Source organism: Gasterosteus aculeatus, chromosome X (genome assembly GCF_964276395.1).
Source record: "Gasterosteus aculeatus chromosome X, fGasAcu3.hap1.1, whole genome shotgun sequence".
Taxonomy (NCBI): domain Eukaryota; kingdom Metazoa; phylum Chordata; class Actinopteri; order Perciformes; family Gasterosteidae; genus Gasterosteus; species Gasterosteus aculeatus.
The window spans coordinates 13,281,664-13,298,654 of record NC_135698.1 but is presented as its reverse complement, the minus strand read 5'-3'; the positions used below and the strand labels follow the sequence as shown (position 1 = coordinate 13,298,654).

General features: G+C 42.0%; 3 protein-coding genes across 4 annotated transcripts; 1 reads left to right on the top strand and 2 right to left on the bottom strand.

Moving 5' to 3' along the window:
* The first annotated feature begins 799 nt into the window (after positions 1-799).
* On the top strand, positions 800-10,737 carry bnip2 (BCL2 interacting protein 2). Of its 2 annotated transcripts, XM_040163185.2 has the most exons (11): positions 800-3,319; positions 4,708-4,803; positions 4,927-4,994; positions 5,383-5,559; positions 6,657-6,839; positions 7,041-7,143; positions 7,228-7,359; positions 7,484-7,570; positions 7,652-7,750; positions 8,720-8,755; positions 10,139-10,737. In XM_040163185.2, exons 1-11 carry the CDS (start codon positions 2,955-2,957, stop codon positions 10,194-10,196), a joined length of 1,404 nt encoding a protein of 467 aa, XP_040019119.1. In that variant the 5' UTR covers positions 800-2,954; the 3' UTR covers positions 10,197-10,737. The 2 variants fall into 2 exon arrangements, with proteins under 2 accessions (XP_040019119.1, XP_040019121.1); XM_040163187.2 differs by lacking the exon at positions 8,720-8,755.
* On the bottom strand, positions 10,455-12,951 carry LOC120809842 (beta-1,3-galactosyl-O-glycosyl-glycoprotein beta-1,6-N-acetylglucosaminyltransferase 3). The gene has a single exon (XM_040163955.2). The coding sequence runs from the start codon at positions 12,667-12,669 to the stop codon at positions 11,404-11,406; it is 1,266 nt and encodes a 421-aa protein (XP_040019889.2). The 5' UTR covers positions 12,670-12,951; the 3' UTR covers positions 10,455-11,403.
* Positions 12,952-14,865: 1,914 nt separating this feature from the next.
* Positions 14,866-16,554, bottom strand: LOC144383742 (beta-1,3-galactosyl-O-glycosyl-glycoprotein beta-1,6-N-acetylglucosaminyltransferase 3-like). Its single transcript, XM_078082815.1, has one exon. It carries the CDS (start codon positions 16,526-16,528, stop codon positions 15,212-15,214), a length of 1,317 nt encoding a protein of 438 aa, XP_077938941.1. The 5' UTR covers positions 16,529-16,554; the 3' UTR covers positions 14,866-15,211.
* Between the last annotated feature and the right edge of the window lie 437 nt (positions 16,555-16,991).

Genomic DNA, 16,991 nt, shown 5'->3' with positions numbered 1-16,991 from the left:
TGAACAATGGGGAAAAAACCTTCAAATAGTTCTTGCACTAAGGTTATTTGCACGGGCTTTTTGGTCGTATGCTGATTGGAATTTAGCTAAAACAACAAACTACGGTTCTTATTGTCATTTCTTAATATCCCATATCAATTCATACAATTCGAAAAATGTAGTTTATTAAGACAAGAGGTACGCTTAATAAAAATCCCACTGTTATTCCTGCTGTTACATTTGAGCACAGTGGTAAAATGAATGGAGGAGGAACCTCAGCTTTCCGTCTGTGTTATACGTATTAAAGCTATATTAATGCTATAGCCTGGCTCAATACATTATCTTGGCTAAACAACGTTTGTCTTAATTTGTTAGATAATTACAACACGATTCCTTAGCAAACAGCACCATGGTGGAAAGGAAGCATAAACTCTCAATTTGACTGGATTATCCTTTTGTGATGAGGCCTAATGATCCAACAGAGTAAATAGCAACGTGTTAATTAGAAATTACACTGAATGATCCGCTGCACACAGAGGAGGTATTAACCAGGCAGCGTCATTATGTCTGATCTATAGATGGCTTTTCTTTTTTGTTTTTTTTAACCATGAGGTAAAAGGTATTATACCGAAAAAAGAGAAATGATAGCGCATTTGACTCCTTTTACTTTTAAAATGAGTTAAAGCTCATCAAATTAAATAGAATGACATATCTTTTACCTTCCCAAATTATCAATTGAAAAAAACAGGCCTGGGAGTTAAAATTTTGCGATATTAATTTTATAATACAGCTATCAATATGTCATTGCTAAATTCAGATACATTGGGAGTTATCTGGAAACGTAACATGTTTTTATTTAATTACAAATGGCATATCGTTCCTCATTGCGTTTCCGACTCTGACTCTTTGAAGTTTGCTCTTCAAGAGAGTTTGAGCTATGGTGGATCTTAAATCAATAAAGGCGTCCCAGAGACTGCAAAATGTATATAAGTATCTGCCTCCACCTAGTGGAAAATATTACTGAATGTCACCGAGGTTGGAAAACTGCTTTTGATGAAAAATCTGATTTTGACCCAGTTTAATAAACCAAACAATATTCTAATGTGATGATGTTGTTATTACTGACAATGTGTTGTACTGCTGCATGTTCATTCAAACTAACATTACCTAAGAGAAGAATATATAGTGTTATTATAATAATAATAATAATAATATAATAATCACTTAATTCTGATAATCCCTTAGCATGAGCTGAAAGATTCCTGAAATATAAAAGTAGCATGTGACCTCCTATTCATGAATAACCACCATAACCATCATTTTACCACATTGCATTTCTATCACCAGACATCAAAGCAAAACTTTCATTCATTGCATTCACGTAATATAGTGACGCAAAGAAATTGAGACAAAATGACACCCTATGTATATGTATTAACTGTTTAGGATTTGTATTTGTTTTAATGTGTCTGCTATTACCTTCTGCAGTTGCACTCTGATATGATAGTTAGAATGTAAAGGTGTCACTTTGTTTTTAGGCTGATAACAAAGTGACACCTCGCCCAATTCAGAGAAATCGTTAAAGGGTATTTCAACTTTTCGATGAAAGCGGGCTATTACACAACAGCGGTTTGAGTGAGGTGGCATATATTTCAAAATACTGTAAATATATATATATATATATATATATATATCAAAAATGAGCAGGGTGTTGACCGGTCAACATTTTTTTGTATTTTGTAATAACATCATTTTTAACAATTTACAGTAAATACAAAATAGACAATATTTGTGATATCAAAATGTAACAGATTTTTTACAGATAGAAAGTCTTTAGACGATTTGAGGGAAATCACTGTTTCCAAAGAGGTTAAAGGAAAATCCAAGTCTGGAATGTAAAGCACATGACTGACACCTACAGTTCAAGCAAGGACCACAGATATGGTCCTTGGTAATATTATGTCTAACTTTACATACGAATCTAACTCAAATTGAATAATGTAAGATGAGGAAATTAACTTAATTATTCATTTTAATAAAAGAAATGTAAAATTAGCTTGATTTTTTTTTTTGCACTTGATTGGTGGAGGTAGAAAGTCCAGATACGAACCGACAGTAAACACAACAGCAGCACGCTCACCGTCGCTAGGTTAGCTCCGGTTGGCTAGCATTAGCTCACCGCCGCTAAGTTAGTTCCGGTCGGCTAGCATTAGCTCGCCGCCGCTAGGTTAGCTCCGGTTAGCTAGCATTAGCTCACCGTCGCTAGGCTAGCTCCGGTTGGCTAGCATTACCTCACCGCCGCTAGCTTAGCTCTGGTTAGCTAGCATTTGTTCACGCTAGCGCTGCCACAAAGCACAACGGAAGTTGTCGCTGGACCCGGCTAGTGCGAACAGCGGATACCGTCGTTATGCTTCACATAACCATGTATCGTTCGTCCATGTCTCATGTCGTAGTCGACAACCGGCTCGATTGTATAAAGTAACTTTCGGTATTAAGTGGACAACATTAGCTTGTCTTTCGCTGTGGCTAAATCAGTCAGCTAACTAACTGTAGCATAAAACTTACGCTAGCGTGTCTAACGTAACGTCCGCAGGAGAAGCCCCTGACTTGAAGGAAGGAAGCAAGGGAGGAAATTCATAAGCAGGATCCCTGCGCGCTGTTGCACATGCAGAGCTAGCAAATCTTTTGTGTCTCCTGAGTCCCCACAACGTGACGCATTTAGAAGAAGGTGGCTATCCGTGCACCCTGTGTGACATTTAACACTATTTGCTGTATGCGGATGCTGTTGGCGTTACTTAAGTTAACTGTCAACAACAACAATAACACTCCTCCTGGCCAGCGGTACACTGCGACCGAGGGCTTAGCACGCTAGCTAACAGCTTTCTAAGAAGTTGTGTATCTTGACTTATTCAACGTTGAGTCAAGCAACAAGCCGGCGTTTTAACGTGTCATCGTCGGACGCTGAGGCGACCACCATGGCATCGGATGTGCTCGAGAGCGAAGCGGTGCTGAAGGGTGTCAGCGGCGTGGATTTGAACAAAAGGAGCCCAGATCCAGTCACACCCGGGGGGACTGACGGGGGGCCGGGTACCGGACGGACGTCTAGTCGCTCGTCTTCTGGGGTGTCAGGAGAAGGCGATGCCGGGCAGTCGGACGAATTGGGGAATAGCGCCGCTTCCGCGGTTGAAAATGGCGAAGAGGTTCTAAGCGAAACCAGAGGTGCGCCACAGGAAAGGACGAGTCCGGACCACGAGCAGCAGCAGCAGCGGCGGCGGGGAGCAAGGAGCTCTTCCCCGGTCAGCCTCCCCCAGCCACGATCACCTCCCGGGCCCATCGGAAGGTCTGTACCCGTACATGTAACTTACTGTTTGATGTTTGTCCACATGGCCGAATTTGTTTCACGCTCCCCGAATGAGGCTCTTCAGTAATAGTCAGAACATCGAGCTGTTGTACCCACAAAAACAACAGGAGAAGTTCTGGTAAAGCAACGTCAACACTTCTCTGGCAAAATGTTAACAAAAGCCTGGAGCTATAAGCTCCAGGAAGGGTTATTTCTAACATTATGTTGTGCTGGGCATTCTCTGCGGCCTTTTTTAGGGGATAGTAAACAATGTCTGTGGTGACATAAAATAAAACACCTCTGGGTTCAAACCTAAAATTCGGATGTGCTGCTTAAAATAACCCCCCACTGGATGCTGAGAGTAGTTTTAAAACTTTCATTCAACTTTCGTCCCCTCTCAGTGGATTTCTAATGTAATGTGGGGATTTGCACGCATGCGTGAGCAAACAGCTAAACTTTCTGAAATGTTAAGTGCCAAATGCCCAGCATGTTTTTGCGTCTGGAAGCGCAAAATGCAGTTTTGTATGTTATTAGTGTATCAAAGAGAGCTCAGTACAGCAGAGATACAGATACCACGAACTTATTAGTAAGCGGCCTTATGGTTTGTAAACTAAGCCCCCAACGTAAGCTTGTAAGCTTTTTAGAAAGCCAGCGATCTGATTATTTGGCCACTGGCAGGTCGCAAACTGGAACTTTCAGGGCCTGCGGAACGACTCTGCAGGACCGCAAACTATATATTGATCAGCACAGCATCGCGAAGCCCCCGTCTATAAAGAAACAGAGTGTCAGGTTCATAGGACAATAGGCAGCAAGCATATCCCACCTCCGCTTGGAAGCCTGTTGTGATGGTGAAGAAGCACACACACATAAACAGGGTTTTCGTTGACCGGCTGTAATGCTGCTCATCCTAAAATGCTGTATTGGTTTCGGCTGATAACACATGGCACGCAATCTCCTGCTACAATTGTTCCAGTGTTTGTTACGTTTTCTCAACGTTCTCTTTGCTATTCAGGACATGGATATCCCCACCCTCCGTTGTTTGTTTGTAGAGTTCAACAAAACAAAAAAAACGGTGGTTTTGTGCAACTGTGTTCAAGTGTATTCATTTTATTCGAATGTTTAATCAGTCACCATTAACATACACTCACTTAGTTTTTGAAAAACAGAAAGCCATTGACTTCCGTTTTGATGTTTACCCATAATCCTTTGAGGACTGTACAAATCACAAGCAGCTGGCGTTGGACAACTAGTTATGTGTTCGGGTTCGTCACAGATGATCTGTGCTTCCTCTGCCCTTGATCATAATATGTTTGTAATACAAGAAGGCCTTTTCACAATTAGAAACCACTAAACAAGATGGCATAACCATTTTGAATTCCCATTTACAGCCTAGAGCGTCAAGAGTCAGTCGCCACGTCAGAAGCTCGCCTAAGACTGGAGGGAGTTGAACTGAAGGAAGAGTGGCAAGATGAGGACTTTCCACGGTACTGCCAATCACTCGTAATGTTGTAAATCCCGTATATGTCATGGTTCTATTATGTTGTCCATTGAAAGTCACAAGAAATATCATCTTTCTGAAGGCATGATCCCCTGCTGTGTTTTTTTAGGCCTCTACCCGAGGAAGAGGAGCTTGAAGATGAACTTTTTGCAGGAGCTTCTGAAGAAATAGACCCTGGTAATGAAAACGGGACATTGAAAAGATACCTACTTTACAATATTGAATAACACGTCTTTTCAAGTCTCAGTCACAACCCGCATGCCCGTGTGTTGAGAAAGTCACCGAAATCCTGCTGCCGCTTTCTTTTTCAGCAAAAATGTTTATGGGGGACTTTTATCTTTCTAAATATTCTTTTATCGCAATATCCTCTCAGACAGTGTTTTCCCCAGAGTAAAGTAACACAGAGGGGATTTGGTACCGATGCGACTAACACTGATACCAGATACCAGAAGATACCACTTGGTTTTTCAGACTGAATTGTAGCTCTGTGGGATCTACAGAATTGTATTATAATAAACCTGACAAATCGGGGCCGCCCCAAAAGACCATTTTCCATCTACCCCAGACTATGCAAAGGGACACGGCAAGAAGGCGAAGAAGAAGCTCGCAGCCCCCGATATCAGTCTCACACTCGACCACAGCGAAGGTTCTCTTCTCTCTGACGAGCTGGATGAAAGTACAGAGCTGGACCTCGATGACATTGACACACCATCGGACAATAGCAATGAGTTTGAGTGGGAAGGTAAGCACTTTATATCACGCGATGATGTTTCGGTACTGATGCAAGAACACTCCAGCGATGTGTAATTTAGCCATGAGAACATTCTTCTTCTCAGGATCTACCTGTATCTGCTGTCCTTGATTGTGCAGGTTTGAATGGGAAGCGGATTGCCTAGAGCGCAGTTAATGTGCTTTGTTGTTTCTGTGTTTCCTCACTGCCTTCCTCTTTTTCACATGGAAGAGTTGTTTCCGTTCTCAGCCTGGAAACAGGCTGCAGGCCAGCAACAGGTTTCTCTCTCTACCTCGTGGTAAGGTCTCCTGGACAGCCCCCATTTTGTTCTGCCAACCATACGTCAATCAACTCCTATTGTCCACATTATATTCTGTCTTGAGTTGTTTGAACAAATCATGGGGAGATTTTGTCTTTTACACACTTCATTTTCAGTTGAATGCACTTTAAACTATTCATTATGCATGTTATTTTTTTCCTTCTTCGAAATTTTCTTGCGTTTTGAAGAAATAATCAATTCTGCAATGTCAACATTTGGTAACATGGGCAGTTTGATTACTAGTGTTTCAGTGTCTCATATTTTACATGATGACGCAATCTCAGGAAGTTACATTAAAGCATAAAACATGTGCGCCCAGTGAATTTGGCCTTCATCTCATTCTACTTGACATGCCCTGATATGTGATCATTTGTGCAGGTCATGCTGCTGCCTATACACCCTACATAAGATTAACAGAAGTGCTCTCAGCAGTGTTTGCTTGACTTTATTTCTCATGCGGGGAACATTAGCAGGGTTTCCCCACAGGAAACTGTATCAGGTAACTGTAAATTCTGACCTCAAGTGAAAGGGACTCTTTGTTGGTGTTGATTCAAAGAGAAAGCATGCCACTCAGATTCTAAAGTTAAAAGTATAAAAAAAACAGCAATGTGCATATCCATTGATTCAAATGCATGTCTTTTGAAAGTTCAATTATAAATTAGCGATTCATTTAATCATTTGATGAAGGATTTGATCACAGTGGATCTGATTTGATCACATTAGACATCCATCACATCCGGGCGGTGTAGCGTCCCAGCTGTGCGTTCAAAATGCTTCCTCCTCCTTTTAGATGATCTCCCTAAGCCGAAAGCCACAGAGCTGCTTCAGAAGGGCGTGGCGTCGGTGCAGGAGTACTCCGCCTCGGAGGAGAGGGAGGAGGGCCGGCGCTGGAGGGTGTTTCGCATCGGGGACCAGGAACACCGCGTGGACATGAAGGCCATCGAGCCTTACAAGAGGGTCATCAGCCACGGAGGTCGGTTGCATTACATTGTGTAAAAATAGGCAAAAACATAAATGCAATAACTTAAAGTATTTTGCCGTTCTTTGAGGAACAAGCTGTGGTACATTTGTGTTTTACATGAGTAGGTCGCTCTGTGTTCATTCCAAAATTGTGAAAGAAATACGGTTTGGATCGTGGAACATCAATTTTTCATGTTTTGACTTTTCACTGTAGGTTACTATGGAGACGGTCTGAATGCTATAATTGTGTTCGCTGTGTGCTTCATGCCCGAAAGCAATAAACCGAATTATAAATACATCATGGACAACTTATTCAAGTAAGTGTTTATTTGGTGTCCTCCTATTGTTTTTGAGACAACATTTTAGGACCAGTGCTAATAAAAGTTTCCCGTGTCCTGCAGGTATGTCATTGGCACGCTGGAGCTTTTGGTCGCTGAGAACTATATGATTGTGTATTTGAATGGGGCAACCTCTCGGAAAAAGATGCCAACGGTTGGCTGGCTCCGAAAATGTTATCAGCAGATTGACAGGAGGTGGGTTCTTTTTTTTCTTTTTAGTAAATATGCAGAACTCAAGAACAGCAGTGTCATCATCATATGTAATGAAGTTACATATGATATGATTGTAATGACGGCTTCCCTCGCTCTTTCTGTACAGGTTGCGGAAGAACTTAAAGTCTTTGATAATCGTCCATCCTTCTTGGTTTATTCGCACGCTGCTGGCACTCACAAAGCCTTTCATAAGGTAACTAATGTTTAAGGCTCATTTTAAGGAAATGAAGATCTTCTCCAGGTTAACATTCCACTTTCTTCCTTCTTTTCACAGTTCTAAATTTAGTCAGAAAATCCAGTATGTGTTCAGCTTGACAGACCTTGGAGAACTGGTTCCGATGGAGTACGTTTCCATACCAGATTGCATCAAACAGTAAGTACGCTCCACTCAAACGTATCAGCAATATTTAAGACAACGGTTAAAATTAGTATTAAGCTAATAAATCCAAAGCTGAAAATCAGAAAACACTCTGGTTTTTAATACCTGAGTGATGAAAAGGTGTTCATGTAGTAAGAACTCCTGTGTTGTATTTTTACATATTCGATCAGACTGGTTCTTGGTTGAAGGTAGGAGCAAAACTGTTTTTGTTTCCATCTGAAATTCCGGATTTGACTGCTGTGCAGTGGAACAATACATGGCTGCTCTCCAGAATTAGTAAATGAATGAATCTGCTGAGATCCCCTTCCAGCTCTTCCTCTTCCTACAGGCTTCATCTCAACTTTGTCCAAACATAATGAATCGATTTTGAAACAAATGTAGACCCTTTGGCGCGCCTCCCTGTTTTTCCTTTATTTGGTTCTCAACATCTAGCAGTGTTGTGCATACGCAGCGTCAGCTCTGACTCGTCTGTTAAGTATTGGTTACGTTTCATCAGTAAGTGTTGTTTCACCAACAGTCGGCTTCTCCTGCGAGGCTGTGTGTCAATGGCTATGAGTCTGACTCGCCTCAAATTTAGTACCATTCAGCTTCGTTCGAAGCCCCAATATTACCGGACAGGACTTAATCATTTTCACAAATCATGGGCACTTTCTGCCCATGAACGAAGAGATCCATATGCAACAAAAAAGCATGTGTAAAATGCTAATTTGGAGAGTATTACAGCGTTTCAACAACTGTTAACCTGTACTGATATGCATAACTATAGCGCACATGCTGAGAAATTGCTCGTGCTGTGTTTATGCTGGATGTGGCTTAACCCGCCGGTCTTCTGTCCATGAGGGATTCAGGGAAGTCAGAAATGTATCGAATCTTATCAAATGTTTTTTGCTCTTTTGGATGTCCGGTTGCTGTTGGCTGTGTAATTCTCCTCTCCTTAACTCCATTTCCCTGCCCCCTCTTAAGGTTTGACGACGAAAAAAATAGGAAAAGCCGTAAAAGGTATATGCACTTGCACCCAGGGTCCAACTCGGCATTCCTTCACAAAACTAACAACGAAATGATCCGTTGGCTCTCAGAAACGCACCAATGCACCTCGTTGTGTCCCAGGATAAATTGCTCTTCCCTTTCGGCCAAACCCAACAACTAGCTTGCCCAACATCCCACATCTCTCTCACTGTAGATTTCCCGTAGAAGCAGACTGACGAGCTGTTTGATTGGTTTCCCCAAAAGTAGATGGCCTGGTGATTTGTTTAACCAGCTACATCCTTTTTCTCAGCCCATTATGTGATGTTCATTTTTAAAATCATTTCTTGTTAAATGTATTGCCTCCAAATAACATCAGCTATCAGTATGCACTTTGAAGCCCATCCTTCAACACAAGGCACTTGTTTCCACTGGGATGCTGAATAATTTATTTATGTCAATAAAGTCAGAATAGTTTTTAAAGGTAAATGATTTCCTTTCTTCTCTCTGGTATTGAAGTCGGGGCATTGTGTAGCAGTAACTTGCATGTGTCTTTCATAAACACAGGCCTTGTGGTTGATGTTGGGTAAGTTTGTTTGCGTTTGTACGACAGATTGGGGGCGGGACTACGAGGGAGCAGCTGGTCTTAGTCACTGTGGCTTCGTGGTTGCACCGCTGTCATGCCCTCACAAGGCTCCCCTCAGTAGCTCACCCTCACCAAACACGCTCTCCGCATGACTCACTGCACACCCACTCCCTGCTGATGTTTTAATTACTGCCCCAAACCTTTTGTCAACCTTGCTCAAGCACACAGAACCGTTCTGCTCGGTACGGATAGGTAGCGTGAGGATTATTCGTTTGCAGAGATATTGTGTCATATTAAAACAACACGTATTAACTGAATCACTGTCTGGTTGTGTAATGCGTTGCACGGTGGTTCTTCTTAAGTTAAGAACCGGTGCACTAAAGCCTCACACATTGCCACGGAGCTGTCTCAGGCTGTAATGACCAACCTTGCACAACGGTTGCACTTGTATAGAATGAACGGTTTGTTCACATATCAGTGTAATGCTTTTGTGTATACATTTTCTTAGTGTACCACTATTTGCAGAGTGAGCAGTCTGTGCCCTAACAGGGATTTATAGCATACACTATTGCATTGGTCAACAGAAGTAAGAAGTAAGCATTTAAATTCCATTCAGTAGAAAAGGCATGGACAAAACGAGGCATTCATGTGTTTGCTGAAAGCACAAGTCTGGTAAGTCTAGAAAGTAGTTCCCTTTTTAACAGTACAAGTGCAATGGCTACATTTCACGGTGTGATTCTGTGTAAAGTGGGTTTGTGGGCAGTGTCAGCTATAATAGAAGACATGCGACCCCTGGCACACAGAGGTCTGATGACTGTTGAATTTGTCTGCAGAATTGACCAGAGCATGCACGGCAAAGTGGAGATCGCAGCTGCCGCTGTTCCAGAGTGACCGTCCGCATCAGGCCACGCTCAAGGAGAACGCTTCGGACCGCCGCGACTCTACATCATCAAAGTGCCTTTTTTGAAACTATGCTGCCCGTCACACCGTGGAACTTTTTACAGATCGATCTTTAGAATTTTTCCCACATGCTGTCTGAAACATTTTTAATCTATATTTTTTATTTTATATTTACTGCCAAAATATGTCATACTTATCTTCTGGGTGTTACTGGTGTATCTGCACGTTATTTAAGGCGGTTGCTGCATGTTCTGCTTTATTACATTTAAATATGTATTTATACTCAAAGGGTGTCAATGGAGAGAAATTAATATATTTTTATGGTTGCTCTGATTTGTATAATACATTGTAGGTGTCTGACTCATTCACTATCATTTCATAGAACACGTTTTCATAACACCTTTTTTCAATGTTCACTTCTGATGTTCTCAATCAAAATCTTGCCTTGGGAAATTTTTCCCCTTAGCAACAATCTGAAGCAAAGATGTAGGTCTTAATTTAACATTTTCTTCAAGTAAACCCATTGATCCACCTCATTGTTTTGTATCTTTCATTCCATCTATGCCGGGGTAACAACAGAGGTATCATTTGTGTGGTGACCAAACACAGATTCCATTAAAATCATTTTTATAGGAAATTCTGAGCAAGACATTTTCTAGATGATAGCTTTACAGTATTTACAGTGATCCCTCGCCACTTCGCGGTTCACTTATCGCGGATTTGCTATTTCGCGGATTTTCATATTGCATTTTTTTTTTTTTGGTGCATTGTGCTCTGCATTCTGATTCGCTAAAAACTCACTCCCGAGCCGTTCATTACAGTTCTCCAACGTAATCGATGGTGGCATGTCGGTGTACAAGGATCTTTTTGCAAAGAAGAAAAAAGAGCGACAACAGCTGCCTATCACTATGTTCTTCTCCCGAACAAACACACCTGCACCGCGGGCTTCAGAGGAAGAGAACACTGCAGAGCGCAGTCAGGATGCAGCGGCCCAGTCTGAAGAGCAGTGAAACGGCCTACACGCAAGTCACTGTATTTGTATACATGTAATAGTTGCTAATTGTAAAAAAAAAAAAAGTTTTCTATTTCGCGGATTTCACTTATCGCGGGTCATTTTCGGAACGTAACCGCCGCGATAAACGAGGGATTACTGTATATATTATATAAAAATATATACAAAATGTTTTCATATCCATGTTTACAGTTGGTCATGGCCTGAAGCCTTCAAACGCAGAACTGACTCAATGCATCTAATAGCAATATCATCAACATCAGGATCAAACTTATTTGCAAAGAGTTGATATTGTCTCAGGAGCCAGGGCAGGTCACCAGCTCCGTACACGCAGACCGCTCGTCTGTGTGCACCCATGCAGGGGGGGTACGGGGCTCCTTTTTTCACATCTCCTTCTAGACTGCTCCACTTCACCGCTCGAGCGAGGGCTTGCATGTCTGAGACATCGTACTTGATGTTGGTGGGCACTGATCCGGGCACGGAGGGCATTCGCTGCAGAGTGGCCCACAAGTGCTCATCAGGGCTGTATGTGTCCCTCTCCCACTCCAGAAGTTGCTGAACCTCTCTGTCCTGCAGCACATGTTCCACAAAGGCTCTGCTGACCACAAAGTAAGCGCTTCCTTTGAACATCGGGCTGCCGATGGGCGGGGGACTCTTCTTCACATCGGTCTTGACCACAGTATTAGTCACGTTGTAATGATACAGCCAACGGACGTTCTTGTAGTCGTTGGTCACCTCCGACTCCATGCTGTTCCTCCCGTTGAGGGCCTTCAGCGTCTGAACCATTTCTGCGTTGCTTTTGATGGGGAAGTCGGTCCCACAGGTGTTCAGCAAGTATTTCCACTGGATCCGTGAATTCAGCAGATCCTTCATGCAGTTCAAATCTGCCTGCACTCTGGACCAGGAGGCATAGACCACGCTTTCTAATCTACTGGCTACAAACACGTTAGGAAAGCAGGAAATAATTGCCTCCACAGCCTTTTGGAATCCTTTAGAGGATTTCTGGTCCACATGCACACAGTAGATGTTCTGAGGAGTGTAAACAGCTCGAAGGAGTCGCTCAAACATCTCAATCTTCTCATGGATCACCATGGAGTAGGCGATGGGAAAATGATCTTCCTCCTCACTGAGCGGTGCTGTAATGAAACCTCTCTTTTCAATGTAAGCTGGACAGTCCTTTGTCACATTGAGGTAGAAGTCCTCAGATAAAATACTTCTTCTTTTCCTGGACGCCAGGAGGACTTCTAGTTCTCCTCTCTTGCCTTCTGTGTCTCCACTGATAATGGCCAAGCAGCCAGGCAGGTCTACAGAGAACTCCTGTGGTATTTTGAGGTCAGGCGATGACTGCCTGTTTAAGGTAGTTTCCCAAAGGACAAAAGAAAGTAACATACCGATGACAATTAGTGAGGAGGTCCTCAACATCCGGGTTTTCAACGACCTCGCAAACGCCATGTCCTTGAGATAACCACACGGTAACTTTGTCTTCAGTGTGGGTTACAGTGTGAGGGTAGTTGTCATGAACACACGCTCATACCGCCCTCTCACTAGGCGTGTCAAGCTAAGACGGGGAAGGAACTTGCATACTTTTGTTAGAAAATTTCTTCCTCAACACCGCGTAAAATCATAAAACTGGATATACAGTAGACAGAGTTGACACACATACAAGTCATGCATCAAGGCTACTCAAAGGTCCTCAACTTGGCAGCAGGAATGTATTGTTGGAAAATAAACATGCTAAAAGTACTCTGAAATTGTATGTCACTCATTAACTTTTATCAGTGATTATCAGTAACTGCGTCTTAGACCCGCTGCTTTGGGACCGTGCCAGAGCCCTGAGACATGCGGAGAGGACGCACAGGAAAATATAGACACACATAGACACACATCGGTGTATATATATATACATATATATATATATATATATATATATATATATATATATACACATGTATATATATGTATATATATATATATATGTATATATATACACACACACACAGTTGTGGTCAAAAGTTAACATACACTTGTAAAGAACATAATGTCATGTCATGAACAAACGCTCATACCGCCCTCTCACTAGGCGTGTCAAGTTAAGACGGGAACAAAACTTGCATACTTTTGTTAGAAAATTTCTTCAACACCAACAACAATACTTAAGGGGGGGTATCAGTGTGTCGTCAGTTAGAAAGCTTTGTTACCCATAATGAAGAAAAACCTGTCCAGTTTTGCAAGTAAATCACGTCAGGTTGACTATCATCTTTGTTCCCTGTTAGTGCCTCTATGTGAAAGAGCACAGACTTTCTGTCGTTTAAGTAGTACTGACTAATGTGAAACACTATTGCAGTTTTTACAACACCTATATCCAATAATTGACTTAATAGGATGTTGCTTGTAACGTGTCCTGTGTTACCCCGTGAGTCTCGGAGTAGAAAGCAGCGACACAGATTATTTCAGTTTAACAATTTTTATTGAGCACTCTTGCATGTATCGTTCTCGCCGGTCACCCTTCATCCCTCCTTCTCCCGTTTCTTTGAGTGGCCAAACACTAAGTACATCTTAAAAGATTTAAATAATTATTTCAAGTATTAAGTCATGTATTTCATTTTGTGTTTTGCGTTAAACATTTCTTCCACTGACCGTCCACTAGATGGCACACAACATACAGTAAGTAACTGATTATTATTAGGAAGATCCATAACATATTTTGACAATAATAAAAAACATATACTATCAGAGGTCACTAACTGGCGGACCGCGGCCCGGAGCCAGAGGCCGTCCCATCCGGACCTGAAGCTAAAACAGAAACCCGACGCGGCACCTTTCAACCTGCGCAGCTTTGGTAGTCTTTACGGTAATGGTTTAAAGCACAGACCAATTGCATTCGAGTTAAACCACCCCACGTGATACTACTCGACCAATCGAGTTTCTGCATGCAGGATAATCAACAGTGCACAAAATAGAGAGATTGCAGCAAATTACAAATAAAAAGACGGTAGGAAGAAAAATATAGCAAAATTTGAAAAAAAACGGAGAAAACGAGCGAAAGTGTCGGGTGAGAAAAATAAGGAACTAATGTCGTTCACCAAAAAGAGTAAAGTGGGCAGCAAAAGTTGAGCATTTGATCCAGAATGGGCGCACTCGTTTCTGTTCATACTTCCCACTTGAGCACTAAACCAGTCTGTCTCATGTACTTAGAACCCATACCACTTAATTAACGTGCCGATGTGAAACGCTATTACGAGGCACAATAGGTGGTAGGGCCACCCAATCAGTTTCAGTCAACATCCCATGATTCAATGCAAAAAAAGGTATCAAACACAAATTTTTACTTCGCAGTTAACGTTAAATATTTAACATTTCTTCCAACCAACAGTTTAACATAATAAGGACATCGTATTCAAACAAGTCAGTGTATTAATGAATACCTACCATATTGTAACTATTGAAAATATACAATATAAATATCATGACTATCATATAATAAATATATATTATCCAAAGCGACTTACAATATATATATATATATTAGTATACATACATATTGATATATTGATATTGATTCTATAAAACTTTTTGTTTAGATGTATTATTATATATTTGATGAGACTCTCGAGTCCAAATGTGAAACAGGAAAGGGGAAATTTAAGCTTTTCTTGAAGCACTTTATTTGAACATCTACAATTTTCACATTTCATTCATTTTCTCTTTTTTTGAAATGCAGCCCTATTTTTTAATGTGGTTATTTATATTTACAGTCATACATATATGATCTTCTTTTCAAAGAGTTTTTTAATCAGTTGTCTATTGATTACGTACAGATGTTGAAACAACTCTATAATCAAACTGAATAGTCACAATATGATCTTCTGGACCTTTGCTTCTAGAACATTTCTCCAACTGTACCTCTGAACATTTTAGTTTTATACTCCTGTTCTAGACGATCGCATCACAGTATCTTCATATTAATATATACAAAATGTTTTCATATCCATGTTTACAGTTGGTCATGGCCTGAAGCCTTCAAACGCAGAGCTGCCTCAATGCATCTAATAGCAATATCATCAACATCAGGATCAAACTTATTTGCAAAGAGTTGATATTGTCTCAGGAGCCAGGGCAGGTCACCAGCTCCGTACACACAGACCGCTCGTCTGTGTGCACCCATGCAGGGGGGGTACGGGGCTCCTTTTTTCACATCTCCTTCTAGACTGCTCCACTTCACCGCTCGAGCGAGGGCTTGCATGTCTGACACATCGTACTTGATGTTGGTGGGCACTGATCCGGGCACGGAGGGCATTCGCTGCAGAGTGGCCCACAAGTGCTCATCAGGGCTGTATGTGTCCCTCTCCCACTCCAGAAGTTGCTGAACCTCTCTGTCCCGCAGCACATGTTCCACAAAGGCTCTGCTGACCACAAAGTAAGCGCTTCCTTTGAACATCGGGCTGCTGATGGGCGGGGGACTCTTCTTCACATCGGTCTTGACCACAGTATTAGTCACGTTGTAATGATACAGCCAACGGACTTTCTTATAGTCGTCGGTCACCTCCGACTCCATGCTGTTCCTCCCATTGAGGGCCTTCAGCGTCTGAACCATTTCTGCGTTGCTTTTGATGGGGAAGTCGGTCCCACAGGTGTTCAGCAAGTATTTCCACTGGATCCGTGAATTCAGCAGATCCTTCATGCAGTTCAAATCTGCCTGCACTCTGGACCACGAGGCATAGACCACGCTTTCTAATCCACTGGCTACAAACACGTTAGGAAAGCAGGAAATAATTGCCTCCACAGCCTTTTGGAATCCTTTAGAGGATTTCTGGTCCACATGCACACAGTAGATGTTCTGAGGAGTGTAAACAGCTCGAAGGAGTCGCTCAAACATCTCAATCTTCTCATGGATCACCATGGAGTAGGCGATGGGAAAATGATCTTCCTCCTCACTGAGCGGTGCTGTAATGAAACCTCTCTTTTCAATGTAAGCTGGACAGTCCTTTGTCACATTGAGGTAGAAGTCCTCAGATAAAATACTTCTTCTTTTCCTGGACGCCAGGAGGACTTCTAGTTCTCCTCTCCTGCCTTCTGTGTCTCCACTGATAATAGCCAAGCAGCCAGGCAGGTCTACAGAGAACTCCTGTGGTATTTTGAGGTCAGGCGATGACTGCCTGTTTAAGGTAGTTTCCCAAAGGACAAAAGAAAGTAACATACCCATGACAATTAGGGAGGTCCTCAATATCCGGGTTTTCAACGACTTCGCAAACGCCATGTCCTTGAGATAACCACACGGTAACTTTGTCTTCAGCGTGAGGGTAGTTGTCATGAACACACGCTCATACCGCCCTCTCACTAGGCGTGTCAAGCTAAGACGGGAAAGGAACTTAGCGGCAGGAAGCAGCAGGAATGTATTTTTGGAAGATAAACATGCTAAAAGTACTCTGAAATTGTATGTCACTCATTAACTTTTATCAGTGATTATCAGTAACTGCGTCTTAGACCCGCTGCTTTGGGACCGTGCCCGAGCCCTGAGACATGCGGAGAGGACGCACAGGAAAAGCATATATTTTGCGCATTATCTTAATTTACACATATTAATAGGTATTTTCCAAGTTTCTTTTCATGGACGCCAGGAGGACTTCTAGTTCTCCTCTCCTGCCTTCTATGTCTCCACTGAGAATAGCCAAGCAGCCAGGCAGGTCTACAGAGAACTCCGCCCGACATATATATATATATATATATATACACATATATATATATACATATATATACATACATATATATACACA

Excerpts from the sequence above, each read along its gene's own strand:
- bnip2 (XM_040163185.2), top strand. The coding sequence starts at position 2,955 with ATGGCATCGGATGTGCTCGAGAGCGAAGCGGTGCTGAAGGGTGTCAGC. Across the intron at positions 4,804-4,926 it reads CAAGATGAGGACTTTCCACG|GCCTCTACCCGAGGAAGAGG; the intron begins GTACTGCCAATC and ends GTGTTTTTTTAG. Across the intron at positions 5,560-6,656 it reads CAATGAGTTTGAGTGGGAAG|ATGATCTCCCTAAGCCGAAA; the intron begins GTAAGCACTTTA and ends TCCTCCTTTTAG.
- LOC120809842 (XM_040163955.2), bottom strand. The coding sequence starts at position 12,669 with ATGGCGTTTGCGAGGTCGTTGAAAACCCGGATGTTGAGGACCTCCTCA.
- LOC144383742 (XM_078082815.1), bottom strand. The coding sequence starts at position 16,528 with ATGACAACTACCCTCACGCTGAAGACAAAGTTACCGTGTGGTTATCTC.